This window comes from Urtica dioica, chromosome 12 (genome assembly GCF_054948205.1).
Source record: "Urtica dioica subsp. dioica isolate 48M chromosome 12, U.dioica_male_clone48M_v1_H2, whole genome shotgun sequence".
NCBI lineage: Eukaryota > Viridiplantae > Streptophyta > Magnoliopsida > Rosales > Urticaceae > Urtica > Urtica dioica.
Window position 1 is genome coordinate 16,469,823 of NC_142767.1, and position 17,903 is coordinate 16,487,725.

The 17,903-nt window shown below is 40.0% G+C and overlaps 2 protein-coding genes across 2 annotated transcripts; both read right to left on the reverse strand.

Moving 5' to 3' along the window:
• Nucleotides 1-588: 588 nt before the first annotated feature.
• On the reverse strand, nucleotides 589-6,821 carry LOC149379624 (uncharacterized). Its single transcript, XM_089604044.1, has 6 exons — nucleotides 6,408-6,821; nucleotides 4,857-5,906; nucleotides 4,174-4,380; nucleotides 3,420-3,436; nucleotides 1,083-3,329; nucleotides 589-1,006 (listed from the first exon to the last, which is right to left on the reverse strand). The coding sequence occupies exons 1-6, from the start codon at nucleotides 6,620-6,622 to the stop codon at nucleotides 669-671; spliced, it is 4,074 nt and encodes a 1,357-aa protein (XP_089460170.1). The 5' UTR covers nucleotides 6,623-6,821; the 3' UTR covers nucleotides 589-668.
• A 3,686-nt stretch (nucleotides 6,822-10,507) lies between these two features.
• Nucleotides 10,508-16,550, reverse strand: LOC149379625 (uncharacterized). The gene is made up of 3 exons (XM_089604045.1): nucleotides 16,166-16,550; nucleotides 11,037-13,286; nucleotides 10,508-10,941 (listed from the first exon to the last, which is right to left on the reverse strand). The coding sequence occupies exons 1-3, from the start codon at nucleotides 16,548-16,550 to the stop codon at nucleotides 10,601-10,603; spliced, it is 2,976 nt and encodes a 991-aa protein (XP_089460171.1). The 3' UTR covers nucleotides 10,508-10,600.
• Nucleotides 16,551-17,903: the final 1,353 nt, after the last annotated feature.

Below are 17,903 nucleotides of genomic sequence, written 5' to 3' on the forward strand. Positions count from 1 at the left end.
TGTCATTTTATATTGTATCGGGAGTGCAATATGGCAGCTGATGTTTTGTGTAAATTTGGTCACTCTAGAAACAACCTTGAGAGGTTTTAAGTTTTGTTTAGATAATTACTCTTTCTTTCAAGTTGAATAATATTATTTTAAAAGATAGCAAGTAATAAAAAAAATTGTGTAATCTATACTTCATGCTATTTTTCTTTCTTTGTTTTTTGCTTCTTTTTTTTTAATAAAATGTAACCACGGTTTTCCTCCGACATACGTGAGGGCATTCAATAACAAATCCTGTGATACCGTCCATGTTTAATTAACAAAAAATGCCAAGGAAAAATATACATGTATTTGTATTTTTCTGCATATGTATACTAGCTACTAAACCACTTTCTTCATTTTTTTTATTTAAACACACAATGCATTTTTCAAATTAACACACAGTATATATTTACAAGATTCACACAATTATCATAAGCATGTACATGCCATAAATTTCTCAATAACTGTAGGAACCGTAAGTATAAGAACTGCAAGTACTTAAAAGTCACTTAAACTTTCTTTTTATAAAAGAATAAAAATCAACATTTTATCTTCTGCTAAAATAGTATTGAGAGACTCTATGTGCTTCATCACTGTTAGATCATACATATGAATCATGATTGGACTTTAGAAAAGCACGTTCAGTCATAATAAGCATTTCGAAGACCTTGCAACTCCTTGGTCACATCCCCTATGCTCATCCTTTGGCTCGGCGAATCTTCCGAACAAGCGATTCCGATTTTCAGAACCGAAGCCAAGCACTTCTCGTCGCCATCGTGGTGACATGCCGTAATATCCATGGCTTTGTCCATCACTTGCATAGCTTTTTCCGGCAAAGCCGAGCGAACGAAGGAGCGGAGATTGAAGTCGTCTCTGAACATCTCGTCCGTCGGTCTCTTTCCGGTGAACAACTCCAACAGAAGCATCCCATAGCTGTATACGTCACCGCTTTTTGACGCCTTGCCACCCATTGCGTACTCTGCCACGTGTAATAAACGTTTGATAATATTAATTTTGAGCTATGAAAAAAGAGAGAGAGAGATTAATTTGTGTACCTGGAGCAGCATAGCCAATGGTTCCTTTGATTCCCGATGTTATGCCTTGAGAGACTCCTTCAGTACTACTCAGCCTCGCCAATCCAAAATCACACACCCGAGCCGTCATTTCTTCGTCCAAAAGGACATTGCTAGGCTTCAGATCGCAGTGAATGACAGGCTCGTCACAATCCTCGTGTAGATACTCTATAGCCAGTGCCACGTCAACACCGATATTCAGTCTCTGGATCATGTTCAGACCCGTCTCCGATGGCTCTGATCTGTGAAGCCACTCGTCCAAGCTTCCGTTCGACATGTGCTCGAAAACCAAAGCCTTGAAGTCATCGCCCTTGTGGTCAACGCTCGAGCAACACGTCAGCACTTTGACCAAGTTCCGGTGCTTCACGTTCCTCAACGCCTCGCACTCCGCTAAGAAGCTCTTCTCGGCTCCTTTTCGCCCAAGGTTGAGTACTTTTATCGCCACCGGGGTTTCGATCCCGTCGAGATTCCCTTTGTACACCGATCCGAAACTCCCAGCTCCGATCAAGTTTCCTGGAGAGAATCCATTGGTGGCCTCGTAGAGCGTCTGGTACGACACCTTTGCAAGAAATCTTATTCCTTCCTCTTCGCTGATGGGTTTTCTCCTCGAAAATCTTCTTCTTAAGTACAAGAGAGCGAAGATTAAGGCTATAAGGAGAGGGACGCCCAAGCACGCCGCTAATACAATCGGTCTGAGAGACTTTCTGCGGTGGTGCAAATCTCCGGCGGCGATTGGACACCTTGGAAGATTAAATTCTGGTGTTCCGCCGCAGAGCCTGGAATTTCCAATCAAGGACAATGCAGTGGCGTTTCGAAACACGCCCCTGTTTGGTAATTCTCCTTCTAGATCGTTGTAAGATATGTTGAAGAAAATCAGGACAGTGAGTTTTTCTAAATTGACAGGTATTTTTCCGGACAAGTTGTTTCTAGAAAGATCCAAAATCTGAAGAGCTTGAAGAGAAGCCAAATTTTGAGGCAATCTTCCTTGGAGCGAATTTCCTTGGAGGGAGAGGTGTTCTAGGCTTTCACAATCCCCGATTGTCCCAGGGATTTCTCCGACCAAATTGTTTTCTGAGAGGTCGATATTCGTCGTCTGCTTCAACCTTCCGACTTCGCTCGGAAATTCTCCGTTCAACAAGTTTTGGGAAAAATTGAGTGAGATGAGGGAGTTGATACCAAATACTTTCTTGGGGACTTCTCCGGTTAGGTTGTTGCCCGAGATGTCAAGAATTTCGAGGCTCTGAAAGTCTCCGATACTTGAGGGAATATGTCCTTCGAGCATATTGTTTCCTAGATAGAGCTCAAGCAACTTAGTGAAATTTCCAATCGAGGACGGGATTTTCCCGGTGAACGCATTTGAGTGCAGATCCAAAACTCTCAGGTTCCACAGCTTCGTCAAGGAAGCTTGAATTTCACCGCTGAAATCATTATTTTCCATGCTCAGCACGTTCAAGTTTGGTAGGTTTTCGAATTCTACGTGATCGATTCTTCCTGATAATCGATTCTGACCAAGATAAATATAAGTCATTCGGGTAGACAAATTGGATATCGATCTTGGCAAAACGCCACTGAAATAGTTTGAACCCAAGGAAAGCCCTATCAAGTTGCTGCAATTCGTAAGAGACTCGACGAAATCCAAGTTACGATCTACGGAAGGACCGCCGAACTTGTTGTCGGCCAAGAGAAGCCACTCAAGGAACGAGAGTTTTCCCAGGCTCGCCGGAACTTTTCCTGCAAATTTGTTTGTAGTAACATCAATCCGCAGAAGGCGAGAAGAGTTGATCAACGAGGCCGGGATCTCGCCAGAGAATCTGTTGCCGCTGATGTAAAACTCAATGAGATTAGGGAGTTTCAGAACCGGGATTTTTCCTTGGAAATCGTTGTCTACGAACGTGAGACTGGTCAGAGAGGACGAGTTGTAGAAGGATAGAGGGATTGTGCCATACAGGTTATTGATTCGGACGGAAAAAACGCTGAGGTTATTCAGTCTCCCTATCTCCTCGGGAATAGTCCCGCTCAAATTATTGTATGAAATGTATATTGAACGAAGCGACGACATGTTACCGATGAAAATTGGGATGCCTCCCGAGAGGCCATTTGACTCGAGGTTGAGCGCCTCGAGCTTTGTCAGGTCTCGAAGCTCCGGTGGGATCGTTCCGCTCAGATTGTTCCGTCCCAACATCAGGCTTTCAAGCTCAGAGCAGCGACTCAAATTTCCCGGGATTTTGCCTACGCACATAAACAAAACAAGAAACCAAACACATAAACAAAATAATATTTTTTGGGGGGTAAAATATTAAACACGAGGGTTTAAATTACAAAAAATGATAGTCCAACTATCTCAAAAGTGAAAATGTAGCAACCAAAAACACATACACAAAAAAAAAAAAAAACATTATTCCCATAATAATCTTAGCATCGTTAACGAAACTCGTATTAACCAGGCAAATTTTTTTATGGTTTACTTCTTCCGTGCAGTTTTTTAACCACCATCCTTTTCTTTTTCTTTTTCTTCAGCTCCCAACCAATGAAAATCCAATCAACCTCATTTCCATTACGGACGCTAGTTCGAAGCTTGTTGTTAGTTTGTTGGAATGTAATAGTGAAAGGTTAGTTCATATTAACCTCCTTGGTTTGTTTGACTATAGTTAATGTTTAAGTCGTATTAACCCTCTTACTCGCCTGTCGTAACTAATGGTTGATTCGTATTAAATGTAATTAATTTGTATTCACCGTCTGAGAATGTTTGACATTAGTGGATATAAGAACGCAACGGTCTGCAAGAAGGCATTTGATCCACAGATTTTAGCAGTGGCCAAAGCAACCACACGTGCTCGTAGTTGATTGATGAAACTACAACAATGTAGTCTTTGACATAAGCAGCGCTAGGGTTGGCTCATGTTGAGGTTGTGGTTTAGGACCTTTGGGTATTTATAATTACTCATCCAAGGTTAAGAGAGTAATTGCATGATGTTAACATAAAGAGTCTAAACAATATTATACGTCGGATGTGTACGGTATATTCTTTGTAAAAAAAAATAAAGGGACAAGAAAACAAAACAATTTAAGTTACGAGAGGAACAAGATCCTCCGTCCATCTTGCAAGAGGTTGATGGCAAGGCGGAGATCTTTGAGCCGAGAAAGCCGGCCGAGCTCCGGCGGGATTTGGCCGGAGAAGCTGTTGTTTGTGAGGTCGAGGACCCACAGAGCCGACAGGTTTCCCAGGAAAGGTGACACGTGTCCTCTTAGTGCGTGGTCCGACAAGTCCAACGCCGTTGCTCTAGTCCCGGTTCACCGAATATTACATTTCTAGGTTAGGATAGATAGAAATTGGATTTGAGAATCGGAGAAAAACTAACTCTCATCTTGAATGATTGAGAGTGAAAATGTTTATTCCAATCTTATGAGAAAAGTACAAGTATAAGGCTTTATATAGCCATGAGGCATTAAGGAAATAAAGGAAAATACAATGAAAGAAATAAAAGAAAAACAACATATCGTGCTTATCGTCTAATAGACATAAACGACACATACAAACATATTTGATCTCTAATACACCCCCGCAAGATGAACTTTCCCGAAAGTTCATCTTGGATTGAACTTGATATCGGAGAAGACAACTCGGTGAAAACCTCAATCGTATGAATGAAGAAATGAATCGACTTTGTGAAGAACCGATCTCGTTTTGAGAAAAAAAAATTCTCAGAGGCATTTTGTCGAACACTTTGAGTGCGCTAAGAAGAACAGTGTCAAAACATACTCCAAGAATCAACGTCATTGATACAAAGAACCAAAAAAGAGAGCAGGACAATGACACAGGACCAGAAGAGGATCGAGATCGACCGGCGAGAAGAAATCCAGGAGTGACTCGAGACAGGAGTGACTCCGGGCCGGGTTGATTCCGGTGCCGGTGATGGGCATGGTCGCAAAGTGAACCATGAACACGGCGAACCCGATTGGGAGTGGAGCCAAAACGGGGACGTGGGAGTCACGGTGTAGACGAGGACGAAGGTTCCGATGATCTCGGCTCCGAGGGCGGTTCCGATGTTGTAACCGTCGGCGATGGCGTTGGCTCCACTGCCGAGCCTGGTGAACTTGGTTGGCATGAAGTTCTTCACGAGCGCGACTCCGCAGATGGCTCCAACGCACTGAGCGATGATGTACGCCACGGTGCGGATCAGAGAAACCTTCCGAGCCAATAACATACCGAAAGTCACCGCCGGGTTTATGTGCCCACCGGAGATTCCAGCGGTGCAGTAGACGAGGATGAAGATCATGCCACCGAAAGCCCAGGCGATGCCGAGAAGTCCGACGCCGGTGCAGGCATCGGTCTGAGCTTTGTGGCCGATGACGGTGGCGACGGAGACGTAAAGAAAGAGGAGGGTCGCGATGAACTCGGCGATGAGAGCTCTGTAGAAAGACCAGCTCTTCAGCTCGCCGATGTCGAACAGCGGCGCCGGCGGTGGATCCACGTAGTCCTTCCCGCTGTGATGGACATCTTCGCTCACTTCTTTCGACATCTTTCTTTCTCTCTCTTTCAAACTCTGTGGTCTGCAAATGAAAGCTCCTCTTTGACTCTCCGTTTGGCTTCTAGACACATGATCTGTGCTTTTCTTGGCCGATTGACCCAAATTTCTAGGCGGAGGGATCGGCCGAAGAGGGATCACGGCAGGACTCGCCGGAATAAGATCTTGAAGCTTTGACATGGCGGGACTCGCCAGAGAAGCCTCTTGAATGTTGACACGGCGGACTCGCCGGAAGAAGATTCTTGATGAATGACACGGCTTGAAATCACCGGTGATGAATCTTGATAAAAATCGCTCAGAATGTCCGATGCGTCTCCGTCGATGAAGCGATGAGGAGAAGAACTTGAAATCGAGAAGAAGAGGCGCTCCATAATGTGACGATTCAGAGGAAAAAGGAAATCGACCTTCGTGAAATTCCACCGAGCTTGTCGTCGGAGATCTATTCCGATCGTCGAGGAATCGGGGATGACGAAGTGGATTTCTCTAACCTAGAAAATCGAATGCGAAAATTCGCTCTGATATCATATTACATTTCTAGGTTATGATAGATAAAAATTGGATTTGAGAATTGGAGAAAAACTAACTCTCATCTTGAATGATTGAGAGTGAAAATGTTTATTCCAATCTTATGAGAAAAGTACAAGTATAAGGCTTTATATAGCCATGAGACATTAAGGAAATAAAGGAAAATACAACGAAAGAAATAAAAGAAAAACAACATATCGTGCTTATCGTTTAATAGACATAAACGACACATACAAACATATTTGATCTCTAATACCGAACGCCGAACCATTTGCAGAAGTGGACAGAGTCGTTCCAAGAGCCCAATATGCCACGTGGATCGTCGGATATGGATACCTTGAATTCGAGCAGAGCTAACATGTCTGTTTCGTTTCCTAATGCGCCGACTTCGACTGAGATAGAGCATAGAAGCATGATTATTGGGAACAGAGGCAAAAGAGTAGTGATCGATGATCTGTGAGATGTTTTCATTGCTTTTCAAAGCTGTTGAATTTAATCTATAGCGATGTATTTATGTGGTTAAAAGCTTGAGTAGAGAATCTCATATGTAAGTCTCAAGGAACTAAAGATGCATTCATACTTATACTTATGGTTACAAGAGTGGAAAAGTCATTAAATGAAATTCAAAATATAATACACCAAATTTCATTAAAAAAAAAAAAAAAAAAAAAAAAAAGTCATGCAGCTATCTAGCCATTTTTAAGTTTGAGTTTGATAAAATAGCACAATTTTTCAAAGTTGAGGTAAAATAACCCAAATTTAAAAAACTCCAAAAATACCCATAATTCGTCCATACTTTCTTTCTCTTGTTTACCCAAACACACAAATTTCTTTCTCAACCATCCTGTATCAAGACGAACGGTCGGTCTTGCTTGGTCAACATCGGATTCCCGTCGAGGCTGACTTTCATGGAGGGAGCGAATTTCGGGAGCAGCGGCGAGAGGTTGGTTCGGCAAAGATCCAAGGCTATCAGGGAATTCAAGCTGGTCCAGCTCTCCAGTACCGGTCCGGCGATGTTGTTCCCGTCGAGGTTCACTTGTCAGAGATTCGACAGGCTCGCTATCGAAGGGCTCAGAGTTCCGTTCATATTCTGCCTCGGAAGGTTCACGATGGAGACTTTTCAGGCGGAGTCGCAGTTCACGCTGAACTAGTGGTCGCGAGAACCATGTCGAGAAATCTAGGGATTTGGACTCCGAGAATCGCCTGGTGTTTAGCGCCGACAAACTTCTGGTTCCGATTCAGCTGTTTCGGTGGGGTTTCCGAATCTTCCCGGCCCTGAACCAACATTGATTGAAAACCTCAAGAAAAGTCCAAACCCTATGATCGCGAACCCCTAAATTCTCTCAAGAGTAACTCAGAGGGCGAAATCCATTTTTTCTCTGCCTTCAATTTCGGACTCCAAGCACGATGGCGAAGCGATGAGACAATGTTTCTTCGCCGGAGAGTGGATTAATACAAAAAGTGCATTAGATTAAAATTTTGGAAATTTAGATTAATTATTTATTAGTATTTTTACATTATAAGTGGATAGAATACACTAACTTATAAAACCTTGACTATTTTGTTGAACACTTAGTTTGAACTTTGAATTGACTATTTTGTACCAAAAATCTTTAAAAAAAAAAAGACTAACTAGTCTCGTTTTAATTTTAAATGTGGAATTTAAATATATAAAAAAAAAACACTATGCTGAACTTAATACATTAACTTCAATTCTTACAAAACTTATTTTATTAGAAGTAGCTAGCTCCCACTTTTTCAAAAAAATTTAAAAAAACAACCACAAAATATAGAATTTGCTGCTTTTTAAACAACCACAAAATATAGAATTTGCTGCTGTACAACAAAATAATAAGGTAACACATTTATATTTGTGAAATTTGTTGTAACTAGTCAAGTTTGTCATTCTTATTGGGAGAATAGCCCAAGTTTCATTTTATAATAGCTCATATTTTCGGCTCAGACCATAACGCCCTTGGTAAATTCGCGAATAGGTTAATTTAATTAACCTACTGGAGTGAGTTAGGTTAATTAATTTACTTATTGGTTGAATATTAGTTTAGGTTCTGATTTTTTTGTGAGTAAAGTTAATTTACTAAATGATTTAATTCGGAATTAGGTTAATTAATTGAATGCTTTGGATATCAATTGACTTAAGTTATGATTTTTGTAAATTTTTTGTGAATTTCAAATCATTCACGTATCAGTTAATTAATTAACCTAACTCGCTCCAGTAGGTTAATTAAATTAACCGATTCGCGAATTTACAAAGTGCCTCTCCTCAATCCCCTCCATTGCCGCCAATTTCCTCTCCGCCGCCGATTCCTCTCCCCCCGCCGATTTTCGAGTCAGTCTGAGCCGTCGATTCTCCGAGCATCGCCGCCGCCGGAGCTCGACGAAATCGACGCCGTCTATGGCAGATCTTGACGGCGTCTATAGCAGATCTCGCCGGCGACGTTAGGGATCAGCAACGAGGATGGACGACGATTGGCGACGACGCGGCAGCGTGAAATGGATCGGCGGCGTGAAGTGGATCGGTGGCGTGAAATTGACGAAGATGAGAACGAGTTTAGGTTTAGATTTTGGGAAAATTGAGTTTTGCTGTTATATATGAGGGTAATTTAAGTAGTGAAATATTAATTGGGCTATTCACTTAATTTATTCAAACTTGGTTTATTATTCTAATATTGGTGAGTTGATTGGACTAGTATGCTCTCCTTTATATTTTATATTTAGTATACGAATGATATTTCTCTCCGGCGATGTTTCGGTCTTGATAGAGTCCCCAATTTTGTAAAGTAATTTATTAACAAATAAAAACTTAAATAAATTTGACATGTAAACCTTTTTTATTAGATTTAGGAGAGTCATGTGGCTAATTTATTGAAATAATCTACATCCCATTATATTATTGTTATTATTCTTTTTTTTTAAATAATACAAAGTAAAGAAACAATATTCCAAAAAGAAAAAAAGGTATACGCGTTCTTATAAGTCAAGTCAATTTGGAAAGAGACTAGCGGCCAAATGGAAATGTTGGATGTTAGTAGCAAGTTGTGAAGCATTCAGACATATGCAGATTTCAATGTTTGGCATCAACCAGTTCGCCCAGATTGAGCACCACGTAAGATTATGGGATAGAAAGTTTTGATGTCAATTTCAAAGTTTTAAACTCACATTTTGAAGTTTCATAAAACTAAGTGTAGTTATACTCCGTTTCATAAATTTGAAGTTTTACACTCCGTTTTGAAAATTTTGAAGTTTTGCATTCTGTTTTGTAAACTTTTAAAGTATTGCACTCAATATTATACAATTTCAAAATTTTGCACTCCATTCTATAAATTTTTTTGAAGTTTTATACTCTATTTTATAAAATTTCAAAGTTTTGCTATATTTTGTAAAATTTTGAAGTATTGCACTCAATTTTATACCATTTTGAAGTTTAGCACTCATTTTTGTACACTTTCAAAGTTTCGTACTTAGATTTGTAAATTTTGAAGCTTTGCCCTCGGTCATAGTTTTGCACTCAATTTTATAAGACTTAATTTTTGCAGTTTTGTAAAATTTCAAAGGTTTGCGATGGCTTCCCCTTCGATTGAATATTGACCTCCATATCTCGGCCTGGACCTCCTTTCCCAACTTGAACATGATCGGGAATTTAATTTTAAACATACATATATATTATAAATTGTGTTTTATAATTATTTTATTGTTTTATACAATATTTGTCGTTATACTAGTAATTTCGGATTGGTAGAAATCAGAATTACAACCATTTACTAAAACAAACCGTTTAATGATTAATATCTACTAATAACCGTTTATAAGAGATATATATTGACTTAATATTAACTGCAAATATTAAAAGATAGAATCGGAATGCAATTTTTTAATTTATTGTCACGCCATTATTATGATTACAATCCTGAAATAGTAGGCTATCTTAATAGAAGGTAGTATTTGGCATTTCTTAACTTCCGCGTGGTTAGGAAATTCAGAAATAGTTTCAATTTGAGGTATATTCTTGATAGTTTCAATTTGAGGTATATTCTTGACAGGTTTTAGTTTTCTGAGGAAAATTTTGATTAGTTTCTTAACAATCTCTAGAAGATCAGAAGCTAGTCTTGACATGTAAGTACTGCTTCTATTATATGCTTCTCGGAAGCAAAGAAACAACCCTTGGAAATTCTCCTATTTCAGCTCCACCAAGCTTAGTCAGAACAACTGCTCATCAAAAGATTCCAAACAATCTTCTCCCTAACCTAATAAACTCCATAGATAATCTCATCAGATTCTTCACTTTCTTAGCACACCTAATGGCATTTTCAAATTGAAGTACTGAAAGTCTCTCTAGGGTACGAAAAAAAAAAGGACTGGTATTTCGTTTTCTGTTATTACATTCAGAGCCTGAGTGTTCATCATCATGATTTGACTTTCCGAAAAGAAAGGTCAGCCATAATAATCATTTATAAGACGTTGCAGCTCCCTGGTCACATCTCCAATTCTCATTCTTTCACTCGGCGAATCTTTGGAACAAGCTATTCCGATCTTAAGCACCGAAGCCAGACACATCTCGTCGTCATGGTGGTGCTTATGTGTCCTGATCTCCATGGTTTTGTCCACCACTTGCATGACTCTTTCGGTTAACGCCGACTGAACGAAGGAGCGGAGATTGAAGTCGTCTCTGAACATATCGTCCGTCAGTCTCTTTCCGGTGAACAACTCCAACAGAAGCATCCCATAGCTGTACACGTCCCCGCTTTTTGACGCCTTGCCCCCCATTGCGTACTCTGCCACATGTAACAAACATTTGATATTAATTTTCGGAAAATCTAACAAATTCTCTAAGAGAGAGAGAGAGAGAGAGAGAGATTTATTTGTGTACCCGGAGCAGCATAGCCAATGGTTCCTTTGATTCCTGATGTTGTGCCTTGAGAGACTACTTCAGTACTACTCAGCCTAGCCAATCCAAAATCACACACCCGAGCCGTCATTTCTTCGTCCAAAAGGACATTGCTAGGCTTCAGATCGCAGTGAATGACAGGCTCGTCGCATTCCTCGTGTAGATACTCTATAGCCAGTGCCACGTCAACACCGATATTCAGTCTCTGGATCATGTTCAGACCCGTCTCCGATGGCCCTGATCTGTGAAGCCACTCGTCTAAGCTTCCATTCGACATGTGCTCGAAAACCAAAGCCTTGAAATCATCGCCCTTGTGGTCAACGCTTGAGCAACACGTCAACACTTTAACCAAGTTCCGGTGCTTCACGCTCCTCAACGCCTCGCACTCCGCTAAGAAGCTCTTCTCGGCTCCTTTTCGCCCAAGGTTGAGTACTTTTACCGCCACCGGGTTTTCGATCCCGTCGAGGTTCCCTTCGTACACCGATCCGAAACTCCCGGTTCCGATCAAGTTTCCCGGCGAGAATCCATTGGTGGCCTCGTAGAGCGTCTGGTACGACACCTTTGCAAGAAATCTTATTCCTTCCACCTCTTCGCTGATGGGTTTTCTCCTCGAAAATCTTCTTCTTAAGTACAAGAGAGCGAAGATTAAGGCTATAAGGAGAGGGACGCCCAAGCACGCCGCTAATACAATCGGTCTGAGAGACTTTCTGCGGTGGTGCGAATCTCCAGCGGCGATTGGACATCTTGGAAGATTAAATTCTGGTGTTCCGCCACAGAGCCTGGAATTTCCAATCAAGGACAATGCAGTGGCGTTTCTAAACACGCCCATGTTTGGTAATTCTCCTTCGAGATCGTTGAAAGATATGTTGAAGGAATACAAGACAGCGAGTTTTTCTAAATCCACAGGGATTTTTCCGGACAATTTGTTTCTGGAAAGATCCAAAATCTGAATAGCTCGAAGAGAAGCCATATTTTGCGGCAATCTTCCTTGGAACGAGTTGCCTTGTAGGAAGAGGTATTCGAGGCTCTCACAATCCCCGATCGTCCCTGGAATTTCTCCGGACAGATCGTTCTCCGAGAAGTCCAATTCGCTCAGCTGCTTCATACTTCCCACTTCGCTCGGTAATACTCCGTGCAATGAGTTATGTGAAACAAGCACTGAGATCAGGGACTTGATGCCAAAGACTTCTCTAGGGACTTCCCCAACAAGGTTGTTATCTGACATGTCGAGGATTTGGAGGCTCCGACAGCCTCCAATGCTAGAAGGAACCTGTCCTTCGAGCATATTGTTCTCTAGAGAGAGCTGAAACACCTCAGTGAGGTTTCCGATCGAGGTAGGAATTTTCCCGGTGAACTCGTTCGAGTCTAGAGCCAAAGCTCTCAGGCTCTGCAGCTTCATCAAGGAAGCTGGAATTTGGCCTCCTAAATTATTCATTTGAAGGTTCAGCAAGATCAAGTTTGGTAGGTTTTCGAACTCTACGTGATCGATTCTTCCAGATAATCGGTTCGTACCGAAATAAATATGAGTCATTTGGGCCGAAAAATTGGATATAGATCTCGGCAAGACGCCGCTGAAATTGTTTGAACCCATTGATAGCACTTTCAACTCGCTGCAGTTCGTTAGAGACTCGATGAAATCGAAGCTATGATCATCGAATTGCGCTTCGAGCATGTTGTTGTTCATGAGAAGAAACTTGAGATCCCGGAGTTTTCCGAGACTCTTCGGAACTTGTCCCGCGAATCTGTTGTGGGTAACATCGAGCTTGAAAAGCCAAGAAGAGTTTGATAGTGAAGCCGGGATGTTACCCGAGAATCTGTTTCCGCTGATGAAAAACTTGACAAGATTAGGGAGGTTCAGAACCGGAATTTCTCCGTGGAAAAGATTGTTTGTGAGTGAGAGACTGGTAAGAGAGGATGAGTTAAAGAAGGAGAGTGGGATTGTGCCGTATAGTTTATTAGGGCCGACGGAAAAAAGACTGAGGTTTTTCAGTCTCCCTATCTCCTCGGGAATAGTCCCGGTCAGATTGTTGTACGCCAAAATGATTTCCCGAAGTGACGACATGTTTCCGAGGGAAGCCGGGATGTCTCCGGTGAGACCATTAAATTTGAAGTCGATCAACTCGAGCTTCGTAAGAGAGCCAAGCTCAGGCGGGATCGTTCCACTGAGCTTGTTTCGCCCGAAGATTAGCTCTTTGAGCTCCAAGCAGCGACTCAAGTTCGCCGGGATTTCACCTGAAACATATCACAGGAGTATGGTAAAAAGTTTGAAAATAAAGTAGAACTTAGTAAAGGCTTAGTTCTAAACTTAGATATGTTTAAGATTAAGTTCTAAACTTTTATAATAAAAAAATTATTGCAAGAAATATGATAGGCTTAAATTCCTAATTTACTACGATAATGAATAAACTAATGGCTATTAACATAATTAAACAAACCTTAAAGAGGTTTATAACTAGCAATATTAGTGTAATGGAAAAAATACCATGATATCCCATGTGTTTTAATACAACGCCACAACTATACCTTGTGTTTCGAAGTCATATATGACTCGCAATATTCTTTTGTATTTACAATTTAATAATTTATTTCTAATTTTGTTGAGTTTTCTATATGATAGTATTAAAGCTTAAATTTTCCTTATTAAAATAATAAAAATAAGAAAAATTACACGGACTATTAAATTTTCCAATTTCGCCCTTTTCTGTTTAAAAATAAGAAAAATTACACGGACTATTATTGTCATGGTTTAAGCACATCCTGCAATTGCAATTGGAATATATTTGGAGAAAGAGTGGTAACCAGTTAAATAACCAATTAGATAGTCAATTCTCACTTATTCTTTCTCTCTCTCTCAGCGACTTTACATTTTCCATAATTACGACAAAACAACATCGCGGCCACTGTCTCCGACTTGCGCGACCCGGTTCGATCTTCCTCGAGTACGGCGGTGCCCCTTTCCTCCAGATCTGCTCGCGACGGAGGGGTATGGTTCCCCGATCTGCTGTGGTCGCGTCTACTAGATTCGATGACGCTTCCTTCTTCCGGCGTTCCTCGCGACGACGATCAGGCTGTCTCAGCTCCAAGAACGTCCTTCGCCTTGGGTTCGCGCGTTGGAGACAAACCGGTAGTCTCTCGCCCTTCAAATCTGGCGCAGGTGGTCCCACTCGACGACGTCCGATCCTATCCAGACTCGACGACGTCTTCTCTGCGTGAGTCTTTCCCAGCGAGCACCGGGTGAGGACAAAGGCCGGCTTGCGTCACTGCCTCCATTCGCAACCTGTCCAAATCCGACTTCTCTGTGGTGAGAGAGGAAAATCCTTTGCAAGGCCGGCCTATGGAGTCGGGGCTTAAACAAGGAGGCGAGGGATCATCTCCATCAAGGCCTCGGGTGCGAGCCGGTTGGCGGCGCAAATACCGCCAATCAACGAATCATAGACGCGGTGTTTGAGGTTGGTTGACGAGGATCCAGTGGCGAAAGCGCTGATCATGGAGATTGAACTCTCCAGGCCGAGGATCGGTCGAGGAGGTTCCGGATCTCATCCATCAAGGCATCGGCTTCGGCGGGCCGGTCCGCCATGGCCGTCCTGAAATTCCACAATCGGATCGGTATATTTGTGTATTTTTTTTTTCGTAAATCAGGTCTATTTGTGTTAATATATATGTAATTTTGGTTTATTTCTATTTATTTCGGTTTATTGTTATTAATTTTGGTTTATTTGTGAGAGAATTGGCGGCTCTGTGTCTCCGGTCGGAGAATCGACGGCTCGAGACAGATGGCAAGTTGAAGCGGCGGTGAAGATCGATGGTGAAGATCTTGTAATATTTTTTGAGAATTTTTTAATCTATTAATGAAAGAGTTATTTATTGTAATATTTTCTTTTTTTTATTAATTTATATTTGGGCATTTTTGTCTGAACCAATGTTCAAAATATCGTGATATATCAGTGATATATCGCCGCTATATCGTTTTTTGAAGAGTCTCGGTAAAATATCCGTTGTAATCGTTATCGTTTTATAAATATCGTTAAAATATCGATGATATATCGATAAAATACCGATATTTTTTTAGTAGTTAAAAAATCCAAAATATCGTCCAAATTTGAAAATATCGTTTTTTTTTTCTTTTTTATTTATTTATTATTTCTTATTATTTATATCTTTTACTTATTAATTTTACTTAGTATAATGATATTATCAATATTTCCTTTTTTATATTTTATAATACATATAAATATAATACATATAAATATATGTATGACAAATAACGTATTATATATATAATATCTATACTAATAGACTAAATAATTAAATATATAATACTATTACTTTTTATTATTTTAAAGAATATTTGTAATGTAGTAGAAAAATAAAACAATTTTTTTTAAAAAAAATTATTTTATTATATTTTTTTAATATTGAGAAAGTAATGTAAATATTAATAACGTATATCTATAAGGAAAAAAGTTATAGGTATATTTTAAATTTGATTGTTTTATTAGAAATTTAAAAATATAAATAGTGATACATATTCTATTATATTTTGTTATAAGATTTTTGTCGATATATCCGTCGATAATCGATATATCATCGATATATCACGGATATAATCGGTAGTCGGTATTAAAATTGTTATAAAATATCCGTCGATATATCCGTAAAATCAGAACTTCGGTATGGGTATTGATATCGATATTTTAAACCTTGGTTTGAACAAGTGGATTAATGTTATTTATTGGTTATTTCGCAAAATAAACCAAACATTGATTCTTTTGACAAATTTATGTTTTTTATTGGTTAATCTACTCAAGCTCCCTAAAAATAATTACCAAAGACTCGTCGTATTCCCAAAAAAATTTAGTTGTTTAATTACTTAGAAATAAATTTGTACCAAAAAATTCAACAAAATTTTGAGCTCAGTGGATGCTCTTGGTCATATCTTGTGAAATTTGGAAGACGTTCGCGATGAACACACTAAATAGAAGACATAAGAGTAGTTTTTCATTTTTAGTTTATAATCTTTTTTTTTTCCGCGACTAGGCCTCGTTCAAGAGATGAAAATATTTACCACCCTCTTATAAAATAAAAGGTTACGACAGCTAAAACGCCGTTACCTTCCAACATGTTCATGGCAAAGCCGAGGTGTTGGAGCCGAGAAAGCCGGCCGAGCTGCGGCGGAATTTGGCCGGAGAAGCTGTTGTTGAAGAGTCGGATGGCCAAGAGAGACGACAGGTTTCCCAAGAAAGGTGACACGTGTCCTCTCAGCGAGTGACCCGACAAGTCCAACGACGTTACTCTCTGCCCGTCGCTGCACTCGACCCCGCGCCACTCGCAAAAATGGGCCGAGTCGTTCCACGAGCCCAATATGCCATCTGGATCGCCGGCGGATACGGAGGACTTGAATTTCACCAGAGCAAACCTGTCCGTTTCGTTCCCTATTGCATCGACGGAGATCGAGCAGAGAAGAATGATTATTGGGAGCAGATGAGATATTTTCATTGCTGTTTCTTCTCAAGCTGTGGAATGAGTAGATATTTTTGTTCTACGTGGTTTTTTTTTTTTTTTTTAAATGCTTTGAGTGAAGAGAGTCTTATATAAAAATTTGCATGGGTAGACTAGCTAGTGTGCACCAACTTTCTTTTACTACAAATATGAACGCGTTTGTAAATACAGTGTGACTTTGTTTGTCGGACTTGTAACCTTAATTGTAGTAGTCAATGTGGTCATTACAGTTTTCTTTGTGGTAGTAGAAATTTGAGTATCACGTTATTTATTTTCGTGGATACAACGTTTGTCTGGGTCGATAGGTGGACATTCCTAGTCCCATTTTCTGTGGCCTAGTCGGTGCTTTTTGTTGCGAAATTCTCGCACACGCAAGTGCACATAGTCGCTCAAGTAGTAAAGTTCGTAAGTACGAGTCGATCCCACGAGGATTAGGCTAAATTAAAGATTCAAATTTCACTAGCACGAAGAGAACTTAGGAAACTGTTGTTGAATGGAACACAAAATTTATAAACGAATAAGTAAATAAATAAACAGAAAGCAATGGGTTGTATGAATAGCGAAAAGTAAAGACTATGGTTTCACGAGTTCATTCTACGGTTTGGATTCATGGACGTTACGCACTATCATTATCATTCACACTTTGCTAATCACACTCACGTTGATCGTGTCACTAAACCTCTCTCAAGCATCTAGCAACCTAAGCCTATGCCAAAGTTTTATCTTTCGATCTCAACTAATAAAAACAAGGCAAGCAATGAACACAGAATCATACCACGATTCTATAACAACCTATCTATATCTAGCATAGGAATGTATTATAGTAATTCAAATCAAGAACAAAATCAACCTAATCTCTTTCAAGCATTAAATTGAAATACGAATCATGCACAAGGTAGCTACTCTTATACAAGCATTAAATTCAGACTTGAATTAAACAAAGCGGCAAGAACGATAACAATTCTACACTATCATAATATGGAATCCATAACCGTTTCATAATCTCGCTACGCCATAGCCCTTAGATGGTTTAGTTCATGATGATGAGAAGAATAAAGATAAAAGAAGAAGATGAACAACTCAAAAACAAATAAACCAACGACATGATTTTCATTAATAAAAACTGGAGTTCAAGAGATTAAAGGAAGGGAATTGGAACTGTGAAAATAACAATGAACGAAATCGATGAAGACGGTGCTTTAATCTCTGTCTCTCCAAAAAGCTTTGAGTAGCCAAACAACCTAAGCAAAATAAAAACTAAACAAAAGATGTCTTTCTAGGTTACAAAGGTAGGATTTATATGTTTGTAGCCTAATTTCGGAGTCATCTGGGCCACTTAATGAGATCCAA